Source organism: Plasmodium falciparum, assembly GCF_000002765.6.
Source record: "Plasmodium falciparum 3D7 genome assembly, chromosome: 13".
Taxonomy (NCBI): domain Eukaryota; phylum Apicomplexa; class Aconoidasida; order Haemosporida; family Plasmodiidae; genus Plasmodium; species Plasmodium falciparum.
In genome coordinates, this window is record NC_004331.3 from 2,060,001 (window position 1) to 2,077,500 (window position 17,500).

At 19.4% G+C, this 17,500-nt stretch overlaps 5 protein-coding genes across 6 annotated transcripts in view; 3 read left to right on the forward strand and 2 right to left on the reverse strand.

Moving 5' to 3' along the window:
• The window catches only part of PF3D7_1351700 (inner membrane complex protein 1f, putative), a gene marked incomplete at both ends in the record, with an annotated part of 4,309 nt that extends 385 nt beyond the window's left edge, over positions 1 to 3,924 (forward strand). Inside the window, one exon of the mRNA XM_001350193.1 lies at positions 76 to 3,924. Coding sequence (XP_001350229.1) covers positions 76 to 3,924 — 3,849 coding nt within the window. The remainder of the gene's footprint in view (positions 1 to 75) is intronic.
• A 1,448-nt stretch (positions 3,925 to 5,372) lies between these two features.
• PF3D7_1351800.1 (conserved Plasmodium protein, unknown function) lies at positions 5,373 to 6,409 on the forward strand (the record flags this gene model as incomplete). Of its 2 annotated transcripts, none has more annotated exons than XM_024473242.1 (2): positions 5,373 to 5,448; positions 5,778 to 6,409. In XM_024473242.1, 2 exons carry the CDS (start codon positions 5,373 to 5,375, stop codon positions 6,407 to 6,409), a joined length of 708 nt encoding a protein of 235 aa, XP_024329028.1. The 2 variants fall into 2 exon arrangements, with proteins under 2 accessions (XP_024329028.1, XP_024329029.1); XM_024473243.1 differs by having other exon boundaries at positions 5,793 to 6,409.
• A 1,119-nt stretch (positions 6,410 to 7,528) lies between these two features.
• PF3D7_1351900 (conserved protein, unknown function) lies at positions 7,529 to 8,767 on the reverse strand (the record flags this gene model as incomplete). The annotated part of the gene is made up of 1 exon (XM_002809032.1): positions 7,529 to 8,767. One exon carries the CDS (start codon positions 8,765 to 8,767, stop codon positions 7,529 to 7,531), a length of 1,239 nt encoding a protein of 412 aa, XP_002809078.1.
• Positions 8,768 to 9,316: 549 nt separating this feature from the next.
• PF3D7_1352000 (GTP-binding protein, putative) lies at positions 9,317 to 15,337 on the forward strand (the record flags this gene model as incomplete). Its single annotated transcript, XM_001350196.1, has 1 exon — positions 9,317 to 15,337. One exon carries the CDS (start codon positions 9,317 to 9,319, stop codon positions 15,335 to 15,337), a length of 6,021 nt encoding a protein of 2,006 aa, XP_001350232.1.
• A 740-nt stretch (positions 15,338 to 16,077) lies between these two features.
• PF3D7_1352100 (ABC transporter B family member 6, putative) overlaps positions 16,078 to 17,500 on the reverse strand; it is a gene marked incomplete at both ends in the record, with an annotated part of 3,150 nt that continues 1,727 nt past the window's right edge. The window contains one exon of the mRNA XM_001350197.1: positions 16,078 to 17,500. This exon is cut by the window's right edge and continues 1,727 nt beyond it. Coding sequence (XP_001350233.1) covers positions 16,078 to 17,500 — 1,423 coding nt within the window.

Sequence of the window (17,500 nt, forward strand, 5' to 3'; positions counted from 1 at the left end):
CATTATTTTTGTATGTAAATATATTTATATATAATACCCTTTTAAATTTCTTCTTTTTTTTTTTTTTTTCTATAGGATTCTTCTGAAGAAAGAGAAGGAAGCTCAAATACTAGTAGTAACGTAAGTTTTAAAATATTGGAAGAATCGAACATTACAAAGAATTTAAATGAAGATAAGAGTTATTCATTTGAATGTGATAAAGAAGAAACTTTGAGAAAAGATTATAAAAAATTAAATAAAAAAAATTCGAACAAAATTAATAAATCAAACTCTTTAAACCAAACTAACGAAGAAATTATACGCGACAAAACATCTGTACAAAACAAAAAAATTCATCACGAAGTTTTGGAAGAACAAGAAAAAGACAATTCTATTAAATTAAACAAGAATAAAGTAGGAATATATTTTGATAATACAACAAATAGCATTAATAATAATATACAAAAGGATAATTCTGATACATTAGGAACAGAATCTTATAGCACTCATAAATCAAATTTGAATGAAGTGTTAAATGTATCAGGTGATAATTCAAAACATCTACTCGCACCAATTTCTTCTAATGATATTATAAAGAAAGAAGATAGTAATATATATTATAATTTAAACGAAAATAGTACATATTATTATCCAAATAATAATTCAAAAAATTATATAAATAAGTTTCTCAATAATTATAATACACCCAACGTTGTAGATTCTTTTTCATACTGTGGTACGAATTTTCATTCGGGAAATATTAGTACTTCTTATAATGACAGATATTTGAATGGATATTCGAATAATTATATGATTAACAATTCGATTAATAGTTCTATTAATAGTTCTATTAATAATTCTATTAATAGTTCTATTAATAATTCTATTAATAATTCTATTGATAATTCTATTAATAATTCTATTAATAATTCGATTAGCCATTTTAATACTTCATATCCAAATAGTAATAATAATAATAATAATAATAATAATAATTTGAATTATAGCATGTCTAATAATTTTAACTCCTATCCGAATAACATTTTGAATTATAATTTAAATAATCAATTTATTAATGCATATCCAATTAATAATTTGAATTATAATTCGACTAGCCATTTTAATATGTATCCAAATAAAAATATGCTTATTAATGACACATTAAATAATACAAATAGCTATATAAATAACATGAAATATAGTGGTAATAATATTATGAGTGAACAAAACAATATATTAAATGAAACAGAATTTATAGGTTCATACCATAATAGTAGTGCACCTATAATAAGCAATCAAGAAAATAATATTAGCAACTTAGGTAATACCTCTGCATATGTGAACGATAATACAACATATGGTAATATCTCTGGAAGGAACATGTACTCTGGTGTAATAAATTATGAAAACATAACGGATGATAATAAAATGATTAAGAGTGATAATAATGTAGTGCCCACCATAAATACATTTTATAGTAGTAAAAATATAGGTGAGAGTACGAATGGAAATGTTGTTGTAAGGAAAAATTATGTTGATAATACATATGATAACAATAGTAATGAAGAACATTCTATTGAGAATAAGGAAATTTATAAATCAAAATCAGTATCAGTATCAGAAAACGAAACAATAAAAAATGACAATGTTTCTGTGTCGGTTTCTGAAAAGGTTAGTTCCCATACTGATTATTCACGCGCTAAGCATAGTTCTCATGTAGTTGACAAAAGAATAGTACATGAAGGATTTGATACCATTAAGATTCCAAAATATAGAGAAGTAGAAATTGTGGAAAAAATTGTCGAAGTTCCAGTAGTACACAAGGTTAATAAATATGTGAATAAATATGAAATTAAAGAGGTAGAGAAAGTGGTTAAGAAACATATAAATAAATATGTGGAAACGAAGATAGAAGTACCTGAATTACATTATCAAGATAAAATAGTAGAAGTTCCTGAATTACAAGAAGTAATAAAAATAATAGAAAAACCTGAAATCAAAGAAAGAATTATATATAAAAACAAAATTGAGACAAAAATAATACCTAAATATATTGAAGTCCCTGTAGTAAAGATAGTGAATAGATATGAAGAATATGATGATGTTGGAGAAGTCGTAAAAGCAGTGCCAGTTAAAAAAATTGTCGAAATACCAAATGAAATAATAAAGAAGGTAAAGGTACCTGTAAAGAAAATAATTGAACGACCTAATTACGTCCCAGTAATTAAATATAGAGATATTCCTATAGAAAAGATTAGATATGTTCCTAAAATAGAAACAGTTGAATTAGTAAAGAAGATACCTAAAATAATAGATGTTCCAGTACCTGTAAAAGTGCCCAAAATTAAGGTTATCGATAAACCATTTTACGTAAATAAATATGTGGACAAGCCTGTGGTTATACCTGTTTCTAAGACAATAAAACCAGTATATAAATATGAGGGTAAAAAGATTATAGAAATACCAATACACAAACCATATTTAGTTACTCATGATACGGTAGTTAATAAGAATGTGGAAAATAATATGAATAGTGGAAGATATTCTGTATATGCTAAAAGGTTAGATTTGAATTCATTTGATCCTATAAAACGAAATGAATTATTTAATTTGGTAAATAAGGACAATATAAATTTTCAACGATCAATGAGTGTAGATGATTTCGTTAATAATAATAGTTATGTTGATGGAAAAGAAAAGTACACTGACAAATTAAATGAAAATAGTGTTTTTAATAATTATAATGGCATAGGAAATAAAGATAATCTGGATAATATGAATAAAATAAAATTTACACAAAGTTTGAATAATAATAATAATATGAGTACTACTAAACATTCTAATATGGAAGTATCATCACAAGGATATGGTTACATAAATGATGGAAAGGAAAATATGTATAATAATTATAACAATATGAATAATTTAAATATTAAAGGAAGCGAGGATGCGTCTTTTCATACAAAGAAAAGTATATTTGATAATTTAAATAATGATAATATTAATAATATTAATAATAATAATAATATTAATAAGAATTATGAGGAAAATAGAAAATCATCCTATGGTACGAGCATACATAATACACCTAACATTTTACCAAATAGACATAATTCTATGTATCCTTCGAATGGTAATCATATGGGAGAGTTTATTTCATTAAAGTCTTTCCAAAATAAAAAATATAGTAATAGTACAATAGTTGATAGTGAAAAGGCTATGAATTATACGTATGGTAACTTTTTATCACCAACTGGAGTGTATAATAATGGATTATATATGGAAAACAAAGATAAGAACAATATGGTATATGAGAATAATAAAAAGGACATGAATACAATAAATTACAATAATAATAATAATAATAATAATAATAATAATATTTATTATAGTGCGAATAATAAATCACCTAACAATATTCACAAATTAAATATGAGCAATTCAATGATGAAAACGAATACATTTGGAAATTATCCCAACATATACAGAAATAGTTATATGGAAAATAAACCGGAGGATATGTATTTAAATAGGTACACAACAAAATCTAACATCATCAACAACAACAACAACAATAATAATAATAATAATAATAGTAATAATAGTAATAATAGTAATTATTTTTATAATGGTCGTAATAGTAGTATTAATAATGCTTTTGCTTATAAACAATATTATGACAGTAACAAAAATGGAAACAACCAACATAGATTAAGTCATCCAAGTAATATGGTTCATAATATCAATAATTCTAGAACAAGAAGTCCAAGTACATGTTCAGCAGATGGAATTAGCGCATATGTAGTTGAATATGTTGGTGACGAAAATATAATGTACAATAATGGAAATACACCTTTTTCTTCTAATGGTTTATTAAACAATTTGGGAAAAACAATGGAAGGAAGTAATTATTCCTTTAATGGAGTACCAGTAAATCAAAAGTAAACATTTTTAAATATATAAAAATATATATATATATATATATATATATATATCACATTATTTTTCAAATGATTTTACCGTATAGATAAAACAGCTTCATTTTATATTTATCTAATATATTTCATCGACTTTTTTTCTTACATATATACACAATTTGAATATTAAGATGTTCAGATTAATAAAAATTTTATAAAAACAGTTGAGGTAAAAAATAATATCAACATTGCATATACTGAATGTGTTTCTTCTATTTTTCTTTTTTTTTTTTTTAAATCATTTTTTTCTCTTATACTTTATACAATAACATATATAAAAGTGAACATTTTTTCTAACAATAAATAACAAATGAATATTAAAAGAAAGAAAAAAAAAAAAAAAAAAAAAAAAAAAAAAATATATATATATATATATATATGTGAAATACATTTTTATTTAAGGTGAACTTCTTAAAATATTGATAAAGATTAGTATTTAAAAGAAAGCTATAATTTCTCTTAAAAACTAATAAAAAAATAATATATATTATATATATTAGAACATAATGATAATTCCAAAAATATAGAAGTAAAATATAATAAAATGTACACGCATGCAATAGAATATAAAGTATGATCTATAATATATAAATAAAAGATCACATTATAATATACCTATTCTTTTTACATAAAATATAATATATAAATATATATATAATATATTATATGTGATAGTTTATAATATGAAGATAATTAATATAAAAAAAAAAAATAAAAAAAAATTTACTTGTTTACATTTTTAAGAGAAAATTAAAAAAATCGACAAAATAATAAGAACATATTATTTTTTGAAATATAAATTAAAAAGGGAGATATATATATATATATAAATATAGTATTTAAAATAATATATTTTTTTGTAAAAAAAATTAAATATAAGATATAAAGCTAAAAAAATATATTTTATAATATATATTATAATATATTATATATATAATATTTAAATAGGAAGATGTTTTTTTAAAGCTGAAAAAATAATAATATATTATTAATATATAATATATTATAAATGTATAAATATTTTTTTTTTTATAACCTTTTTAAAAAAAATATTTCTATTATTTTATTTTGAACACGTAAATTTTTCTAAGTGCATGTTAATTTTTCAATTTAGATATAAATATAGATTAAATAATTTATTTTATATTTTTTCTCTTAAATATATATATATATATATATTTTTAAAAGTTGGTTCTTTTTTTTTTTTTTTTTTTTTTTTTTCTTTTTTCCTTATATTCTTGTTTTTTCCTTTTTTGTTGAGCTTAAATATTGAGTTATTTTGTTTCTGGCCTTATTTTTTGTTTTTAATTTTATATTTTTTATTTTTTGTTTTTAATTTTATATTTTTTATTTTTTGTGCTTTTTTTTTTTTTTTTTTTTTTTTGTTTTTTGTTTCTTGATACAGAAGTTTCAGAGATGAAAGTTTTACTTTACAACATCCTTTTTGTTTTATATTCTATTTGTGCCCTTTGTGTAAAAGAAAGGAATAATGGTATAAGAAATATTAAGACTATATATATATATATATATATTTATATTTAAAAATTTAATATATGTTACCTGTAGATATTTATGTGTATAATATCTTATCTTTAACGTTTTATAACCTTTGTTGAATATATATAAATATTATTATTCATTATGGATTTTTCCTTTTACAAGAAATAAATTTTTATGCTTTCTTAAATATATATAATATATATAATATATATATAATATATATTTGTTATTTTGTTCCCTTGTCATATATATATATATATATATATATATTTCCCTATTTTGAGTATACGAATATAATGAAAGTACTTTTCATCGCTTTAGCTTTTTCTTTCATAGGATTTCCCAAGAGAGGAGAAGGACGATATTTGTTTGGAAGGAACCAAATGAAATCTCAAGATATTGAAAAGAATAATAAAGAATTATCAAATAAAATGGATACACAAGATTCTAAACAATATATAACATATCTTTATCACAGTAGTATTTGTCAATATTGTTCTAAAGTTACATCTATGTTAGAAAATAATGATAATGTTGAAATTATAAAGTTTAAAGAAAATAATAAAATAGAAGATTTTGGTAAATTTACCAAACCTATTGTTGTTTTATTAAAGAATATAAATAAAGAAAATTCTTTGGAACGAAGTATATTCTATGAAGAATTAAAAAGAAAAGGAAAAAAGGTTCAAGTACCTGCATTAGAAGTAAATAATATTATTTTGTTTGAATCGGATGAAATTATAAAATTTTATAAAAAATTATTACAAAAAGTATCAAATGATGATAAATCTTCACTTCAAAATAGGGGAAATATAAAGAACGATCAAAAAAAAAATAATAGTGATTATGATAATGATTATGATAATGATGATAATAATGATGACAATGATGATGATGATGATAATAATTATAATAATAATAACGATGATGGTTATGATTACCATACTAGCTAAAATATACAAATACGCAAAAATAAATAAATAAATAAATAATGTAAACATAATGATGAACATATATAAAAGTATAATATAATAATACTGAACGTGTTAACTTTATAAGTATCAGAAATGTGTAAAGGAATTATTTTAAAAATATTATATAATTTTTTTTTTTTTTTTAAATATAATGACAAATAAGAAGTGAAGAGAATTTTAATTACTGATGAGAAAATAATTTGAATATATATAAATTATTAGGATACACCAATATTATGTAGAAACCTTTTTTTGTTCATAATTAATATATCCAATACATATATCCTAGCATAGGATATTTTAAAAATATATTCTTGTTATATATAAATCTTTTGGTATATATTATAAAATATAACACCCATAATATACGTATGGGCAATTTAAAGATTTGTAGTATTATTATTGTCATTAATTGTGTAAGGAAAAAATTAAATAAATAAATAAATATATATATATATATATATATATATATATATATATATTACATTATATTATTAAAAAATAATATAATTAACTTATGGTTAATAAGAATTATCCAATACGTGTATGCATATATAAATTTATTCGTATATCTTTTTATTTTATTTTGTTTTCAAAACTTTTAAATTTTAAATTGTTTTATTTTGTCCATTTCTAAAAATTAATATTATATATATGTATACTTTTAATTAGACAATAAATGTCTCCTTTTTTTTCTTTTTCTTTCTTTTTTTTTTTTTTTTTTTTTTTGTTTATTAATATATATATGTTACAAATGCTTTTAATAATTATACATATATTTAATATAAATATTCTTAATATTATTTTATAATTTTATATATAAATTTTTTGTTATTTCTAAAGTTTATATATATATATAATTAAACTTATATATTTTTTTTTTTTATATTGAAACTCGAGTAATATATGTATAAAAATAACTAAAAATAAAATGAATAAATGGGTTGCTCACAATGTATGTTGTAAAAACGGAAAAAAAAAAAACAAAAAAAATAACAAAAAAAAAAAAAAATTATACATATATGTATATATATATATATATATATATATGTATATATACATATACATATAATTTTTTTTTTTTTTTTTTTTTTTTTTTTACCATCCATATTTATCACTAGTAGTTCTTCTTTTATTATTGTTTGTCTTTTGCAAAATTTCATATTCCTTTTCGACTGCTTCCTTGGCTAGCCAATTAATTTGATGTTTTCTTTTTTGATTTTTCCCATGAATTATGGCTTTATCAAAAGTATTATTAACCGGATTATATACCTTTGTTTTTATTGTATATTTTTGACTTTTCTTTTCTTCTTTTATTATATTTGGTTTCCATTCTCTCAAAATTTCTCTCTGATCAACAACAGGGATTTTATTAATATCTATATTCATTTCTTTATTTTTAGAAAATCCTAAATTATTAAAATTATTTTTTTTTGATTTATCATATATATTATTATTATTATTATTATTATTATATAATACAGGATTTGTAGTATTCATCATCATATTAAAATTAGCTACATGAGGGTAATTTAAATATTGATAATAATAGTTCTCATTTTGATATGCATTTTGTGAGTAATAAGTATTATGTATATTATGACTAATATTAGATTGGTTGGTATATATATGATTGTATTGTTTCTGCGGATATTTATGAATCTCATTATTTATATTATTTGTTGTACATATATTATAAGATGTATTTTGTTTACAACCAATTTGTTTATCTTTTATATTCTTCTTGTTTTTTATAATGGAGTTTGATTCATTATTTTGATATGTATCTTCATTATTATTATCATCACATATTTTATCATCACATATTTTATCATCACATATTTTATCATCACATATTTTATCATCACATATTTTATCGTCACATATTTTATCGTCACATATTTTATCATCACATATTTTATCATCACATATTTTATCATCACATATTTTATCATCACATATTTTATCATCACATATTTTATCATCACATATTTTATCATCACATGTTTGATCATCCTGTTGATTATTTTTTGAATTTCTCTTTCCTTTTTCCTTTTGATCATTATATTCATTATTTACTTGTTCTTCTGCTTCATCTTCGCTAGAATTATATAAGCTCAATAAATTACTTAAGTTTTTTTTTGCGTCATCCTTATTTTGTTCAATCATGTTTATTTTTTGTTTGTTATATTTATTTATTTCTGTTGTTATTTCATCATCTTCTTTGTTTTTAATATCTTCGATTTTATTTTCTGCCTTTTCATTTTGTTCTTGTTCTTGTTCTTCTTCTTTGTTTTTTTTTTCTTGAGTCGTATTTTTTTTTTTCTTCTGCTTCATTTTATTATTATTTATTTATTTATTTTATAATTATTTTTCATTATATATAAGAAAAAGGATATAATAAATAAATAATATATAATAAGGAGCCTTTTGATAATGAACAAAAAAAAAAATAAAAAATAAAAAATAAAATAATAATAAATAAATAAATAAAGTAAAATAAAAAAAATAAAATATATATATATATATATATGCATTAAATGATGTTCCTGTTTTTTAAAATTTTTTTTTAATTTTGTAAAATATATATATATTGATATAATATAGTGTATATATATAATATATATATAATCCTTATAAGGTATGTGTTTCCTTATTTAATTTTTCATTTTTTTTTTTCATTTTTTTTTTTTTCATTTTTTTTTTTTTCATTTTTTTTTTTTTTCATTTTTTTTTTTTTTCATTTTTTTTTTTTTTCATTTTTTTTTTTTTTTTTAGAACAGCTTTGAATAAATTATTATTTCATATCCTTTCATTTAATCATGTTATGACATAAATAATATATTTATATTAATTTTTCCTTTTTATTTTTGTTTTAAATATAAAATGTTTATGAAATTCATATATGCTTGGTCGATATACATCTTGATATACACTAAATGTAACTCTTATATTCTGAGAAAAAAATATTTGGATAATTTATTTTTTGTTAATTATGACACAGTTCCCTTATACGATTATAATAGGAGGTGTGTTATATATGACAAAGCAAATAAAAGATGGAAATTGAGAAACCAGAGAATATATAAAAAAGAACAAAATGATGAAAGAGAAAAAGGAAAGGTTAATAGGTTTACAAGGTGTTATCTCCTAAACAATAATGAATTTAGACAATATGATAAAAAATTAAAGAAGAGAAGAAAAGAGAAAGAAGGAATTCTTTTTAGTAAGTTTGATAAGATGTTCAAAGAATCATTTAATGAAGATGATAAATTAAAGAAAAGCGAATTAATATCCATCTTAGCTTGTATATGTACAAATATTGTAATAGAATTTTTAAAATTAAAAGAAGAAAAGAAAACTGAAGATTTCACTTATACTTTTGATTATAGTGTTATGAATGTTTTAAAAATGGTAAATTTTGAATATGACGTAAATGAAGAATTAAAAAAACAAAAAAAAAAAAAAAAAATGAATAAAACATATACATCATTATATGGAGAAATTAAAGGAGGAGGTAATAAAAAAATTGATGATTATAATGACAACATACATATGAAAAAAAATGAGGATCCAACAATTAATAATTCTTTATTTAATGAAGAAAGGATAGGTGCAAATGATAAAATAGAAATGTTTGAAGAAACGAAAGAAATAAATATTGATATTAATAATAAAAACACAAAAGAAGAAAATGAATTATTAGATATGTATATTCAAAAACTCGAATTTAATACATTAGAAATGAATGAAATTAAAACATATATTGATTTATTTTTTGGAAAAAATACATATGAAAAAGTTTTTGTAAAAAATAATATAAATATTAATAAAATATTTGATGTGTTGCATACAGCTTTATTTGATAAGACACAAGAAAGAGAAAATGTCATGCAACTACAACAATTTGTTGATAATCAAGAAAAGAAATTAAATGAAAAAAAAATTAATGTTAGAAATATTAATACATTTAATGATTATTTGGATAAATATGTGTCATTAGAAGAGGAGAAAAATATTAATGATCTTGATAATATTTTGTATGATGATGAAAAGTATGAGTCGGAGCAAGAGAGGACGAGCGAAAAGAAGTGTATGCGTAAAAAAAAAAAAAAGGGAACAAAATCATTAGATAGGGTCAACATGGATATTGACAATGATGGTGATAATAATAATGATGATGATGATAATAATAATGATGATAATAATAATGATGATAATAATAATAATGGTGATGATGATAATAGTGAAGATAATGACAATAGTGGTGATTATTATGACAATAATGGTGAAGATAATGACAATAATGGTGAAGATAATGACAATAATGGTGAAGATAATGACAATAATGGTGAAGATAATGACAATAATGGTGAAGATAATGACAATAATGGTGATTATTATGACAATAATGGTGATTATTATGACAATAATGGTGATGATAATGACAATAATGGTGATAATAATGACAATAATGGTGATAATAATGACAATAATGGTGATGATAATAATAATAATTATAATAATATTGATAAGGATAACACCAATAATAGTAATAGTAATAAGCATAGGAAGCATGACAATTATTACAATGAGCTTTCTAATGATCAGCATAATAAGGATAATCACAATCCAAATAATCATAATATGAATCGAAAGACACAACATAATAATAGTCACGAGGAAGAGAACAGATATATTAATAAAATTCATGTGAAGAATATAGAGGAAGATAGAAACTTTTCAAAAAATAATAATGAAGATAAAAAAAAAAATCATGAAGAAGAAAAAAAATTTTTAAGTGGTCTTTCCTATGCCCTAATTAAAGGTTGTAATATACAAATGGAACATAAGGAAGAAAAAATGAATGAAGAAAAAAATGAGTGTTGTACTACACATTATGATGATAAAAAACTTGAATCTTGTCATGATAATCAGAATCATATTATATTATTAAATTTTATTTATGATAATAAATACAATATAGAATTTCGTACAGATGTTGGTGTTGTAGCATATGATTTATTGAAGAACGAATTTGTGGAGGATAATATTGAAGAATGTCTTATTAAAGATATCAAATTAAATCATGTATTTAATAAAGATATTATAAATATATTTGAAAATATTATAAAAAATCTAAATTTAAATGTAATATGTTCTTTACCATATAAAAAACGATTTTATGAAAAACAAAAATTAATTAAAGATATTAATAACAAAATAAATTTCCATAATTTGAATGATGAAATGCTACATATGTTATTATATATTTATTTTATTATATGGGGAGAGGACTTGCATTTTTATGAATTAAAAAAGGTTCATATAGAACCTATAAAAAAAGAAGATATAAATAAATCAATGAATACAAATAATTATGTAGATAATAAAAATGAAAATATATTATCTGCACATAATTTCTTTGTAAATTTTAATTATAATGATAATGACGATATAATAATAGATAGTGATACATATAATAATAATTTATCCAAAAATAAAAATAATCTATTTGATTCTACATTTTTTGAGAATGATTATATATCATTAAATTTAAAAATATTTATTAATAATAAAAAAGAAATAAATAATTATGATGAACTAAAAAATGCTTTTAATATATATAAATGTAATCTTAGTGAATATATACAAAATTTTTTAAAGAGCATAAATGAAAAAGACCTTAATTTTGTAACTCCAGAATATTTTGTAAAAAATTATATATATAATACAAATGATGAATTTATAAATATAACAGAAATTTTATATAAATGTAAATTACAAAAGAAATATATCTCATTATATCCAGAACAAACTAATAGTATGGAAAGAAATAAAAAGACACATTTTAAATTATATTATTCTTGTCCAACATCGGCTCCTTTGGTTAATACAAAAATAAAAATGTTACAAAATAAATATGGATTTATAAAAAATTTTAAATCAAATATATTTAAAATAAACAAAAAAAATAATAATAATATTATTAAATATTATCATGATTGTAATTATAATAAAAATGATTATGATTGTAATAAAAATGATTATGATTATAATAAAAATGATTATGATTATAATTATAATAATTCAGAGACCCCTGTTGGAAGATATTCATTTTTTTTATTTTCTAAAAACAAAAAAAAATATGAAACTGTAAATAAAAAGGAGAAATCCAAATATTATCAAACTATTAATGGAAATAATAATATATCTACGACTTGTGATTTTCTATCGAATGAGCAATTTGACGAAGAAATAGAAAATTTTGAACACATAGATAATATATTAGGACATCATAATTATGATAATTTTAATGAAGAAGAAATAGAAAACACAAATACAAAACAGGATCCTTCAAATAAAATTAATCATTATGAAAAGAGTAAAATGGATAAATCTAATGGTCCTACAGATAATAATAATTTAACATGTGAAAGAACAAAAAGTAGTAATAATAATCCTTATTTGCAAAAAATGTTCGAGAAACAAAAGTATATGAATAATATTTTAAGTTTGACAAATATGAATAATAATATAAAACAAAATGTTCATGTATTAAGTTATGAAGATGCATATAGTAATATAAAAAATGATTTGAAAAATAAATCAAAGGATAAAAAAAAAAAAAAAAGGAACCAAAATGATGATAATGATTATAATGATGATGATAATGATTATAATGATGATGATAATGATGATGTTAATAATGATGATGATAATAATAATGATAATAATGATAATAATAATAATTATTATTATCATAATAATAATATGGATGAACAAAATAATATTCTTGAACAAATTGATGAGGAAAAAATTGAGAAACAGTTAACATCGTTACTGCAAAATAAAGATAATTATGATATGATAAAAGAGAATGAAGAAAAAAAAAAAAATAAGGAATTAGAAAAATTGAATAATGAAAAAGAAAAAATTAGCACATTTTTTAAAAATATGAATGTTGAAATAAAATTAAACAAAAATGTTTGTGTAGGATGTGGTGCTATATTTCAATCAAAGGATATGAATAAATTTGGATTTTTAAAAAATGATATATATGAAAAAATCATAAATAAAGATGAGGATTTAGATAAAAAAAATATATTAAGTGAAATTTATGAAGAAAATAAAAAAACAAATACTAATATATCAGATATTAATATAATATATAAAAATGATACTATAAATGAATTATACAAATTAAAAGAAATGAATATTAAAAAGATGTCTGAAGATGATAATAAGAAGATACAGTATGATGAGGATCATAATGTTAATAATAATAATAATAATAATAATATTGATAATAATTTTTTAAAAGTTCAAAATAATATAAATAAAAATGAGATGGATGAAGATATTATGGATCAGAAACAATATATATGTAAACGGTGTTTTGATTTAAAACATAAAAATAAAATAACTAATAATTTAATTATTAATTATACTAATAATAATGAAATAAATGTACAAGATTTTGAAAAGTATGTTATAAATATATTTAAAAAGAAATGTTTTATTATATATATTGTTGATGTCTTAGATTTGTATGTTTATTCAAATTTGAAGAAATTATTTAATCTTTATAAAAAGTTGCATAATGATAAAAGTAAATTGGAAGGTTTTTATTTTTGTGTAAATAAAATTGATTTGTTATCAAATTATAAAGAATTTACAGTGAAAAATTATATTTACAATTTTTTAAAAAGTAATAAAATCAATGTATTATTTAAAAATATTTTCCTTGTGAGTGCAAAAACGGGATATAATGTAAAAAAATTAATTTATACTGTTTTTATGAGGAGCAAAAATATACTTCGAAATACTAAGAAAAAAAATAAACAAAATTTGGATGAAGAAGAAGAAGATACAGAAGAGGATGAAGATATGGATTCATTACAATGTGGAAATGATAAACAAGAAAAAAAAAAAAAAAAAAAAAAAAGTAAAACATTTCTTTTTGAAAATTTGTTAAATATTAATTCTAATAATGATGATATAAAATGTGATGATAAAAATAATCATACTAATAATAAAATAGATGATCTTAATGATTATGATTTAATTAAATATAGAAAAGAGCTATTCTCAAATGATAATAAGAATAATTTCTTAAATGAACAATTGGATGAGAATAATTATAATGATAATGATTTGAAAAATTATTATTCAAAAAATGTAAATATATATATTGTTGGAAATGCAAATAGTGGTAAATCATCATTAATAAATTATTTACTTAAAAACGTTAAGAATAAAGAAAAGAAAAATTTTTTAATTAGTCATAGTATAATACCAGGTACAACATTAAAAAACATTAAAATAAAATTAAATAAAAATATAACAATTAATGATACACCAGGAATTATATCTAATAATTCAATTTTATCATATTTAAATTTTGAAGAATTAAAATATGTTGTATGTAATAAATTAAAAAATAAAATCACATCTATATATATCAATGAAAATGATTATATTTTTATTGGAGGTCTTCTATATATTCATATATTAAATATTAAAAAATATTATTCAATTATGTCTTTTTTTTTATCTGAAAAACTACCAATAATTAAAAGAAAAAATTTCTCAAAAGATCCATCTATGTTTATCAAACAAAAAATAAAAACTGGTTTTCTTTATCCACCATTTAAAGAAGAAAGATTTGATGAGATTAATAACTTTAAAAAATATTATTTTAATATAAATAATCAAGCTGTAGATATTAAAAATAGTAGTTATGACATACATATTCAAGGAATGGGATATATTACTTTTTATTCTTTTGAAAATATCGAATTCAATTTGTATACTTTAAAAAATGTTGATGTTATGTCAAGACCGTCTATAATGCCTTATCATAAAAAATTTGGTAAATTGAATTTTACAAAAAAATTGAAATGATATGTACATTATACAGGATTTTAAAAAAAAAAAAAAAAAAAAAAAAAAAAAAATAATAAAATGAAAAGGAAAACAACATATGTTAGATAACATAAATTATATTAATTTTAAGCATGACCATCAATATATATTTTTAAAATTTTTTTAATTTTTTTAATTTTTTTAATTTTTTTAATTTTTTTTTTTTTTTTTTTTTGTAGCAAATGAATTAAATATATACACCTACACATATAATATATATTAATATATATATATATATATCATTTACATTTTAATAATTTGTTTTTATGTAGTTACGCTTAGTTTTTAAAAAATATCAAAACATATAAATTTATAACATAAAATTATTTATATGTATGTATATAATTTTTGAATTAAACATGATACATAAAATGCTATTTTTAAAATAAATAATTAATTATAATAATATATATATATATATATATATATATATATATATATATATATATATTTATATATATGTATGCATATTTTATTTATAAATATTATATAGAAACATTAATTAATTAAGAATATAATACGCAAAATAAAATAAGACAAATCAAATGTTTAAAAAATTAAAAAATTTATCAAATGATATTTATAAGAATTGTGACAAAAAAATTGGAATATACAATAAGACAAATTCAAAAAAAAGGGAAAAAATAAAATAAAATAATAAATAAAATAAATTCATATATATATATATATATATATTTTTTTTTTTTGTACATCACTGATTATAACATTTTATTATTCTTTGAGTCGTAATATTCTCTATAGAAGTGATTATCATCCATGAGATTTTTGTGGCTTCCCACATATATATTTTTTCCACAGAAAAATATAATTTTGTCCATATGTTTTAGGTTTTCCATTACATGTGTAATAATAAATGTTGTTTTCCCCATACATAATTTGGTTAGAGCCTTTTCTATAGCTTTTTTATTTTCATTATCTAGATTACTTGCATGTTCATCTAGGACGATAATTTTTGAATCTTTTAAAAAGCACCTTGCTATACATATTCTTTGTTTCTCTCCGATGGATAGCTTTGTACCTCTTTCTCCTACAATAGTATCATATTTATTTTCCATTTTCATAATTTTATCATGTAATTCTGCTTTAATTGAAGCTTGAATCATTTGTTTATCTGTACATTGAAAATTTCCATATTTTATATTATATGAAATAGTATTATTAAATAATATAGTATCTTGTGGTACGACACTTATATTTTTTCTTAAAGTATAAAGATCAATATCATCAATATTTTTATTATCAATATATATATTACCACTATTTACTTCATAAAATTTTAATAATAATTTTATCAAACTACTTTTTCCTGAACCACTTTTCCCTATAATAGCAACCTTTTCTCCATTTTCAATATTACATGTAAAATTTTGAAATAAATAATTATTATTATTATAATTAGGAGAATTATTTATAATTTTATGATTTTTTAAATGTGTATTTATATTTTCTTTTATTTCTTTGTTTAAATTTTTCGTAATATTTGGATTTGTTTTTTTAACGTCATTATTATTATACTGTACATTTTTTTTATTATCCTTTACTTTATCTAAATACCATTTTTTTAATTTATTAATAGAAGATGTTATCATATTAGTACTTGAGATATTCTTCACATTACTTTCAAACGTATATATATTATTAATACTATTAATATTATTGATATTATTAATATTATTGATATTATTAATATTATTGATGTTATTTATTATGTTCGGATCCTTTTCTTTAGCTTGATAATTTTGCTCTAATCCATTTATATCTTCATTTAAAGGATACTTAAAATAAACATTTTCAAATTTAATATTTCCATTTTTTATGAGCATTTGATTTCCATAATCAGGTGATTTAATTTTTTTTACTAATATTTTTATCATCGATTCAATATCTACTAAACTTAACTTGGTTTCCCTATATATGGTTCCGAACATATTTAATGGCATAGCTAGCTGAAATAGTAATGTATTTACTAATATTAAATAACTAAATGGGAAAATATCATTTGCAATATTTAGATAGGTTAGATACATACATAAAAACAGGTTTGTATTTAAAATAATTTGTTGCCCAAAATTTAGGAAAGACAAAGACTTTTGAACATTGATAGCTTCTTTTTCATATTTT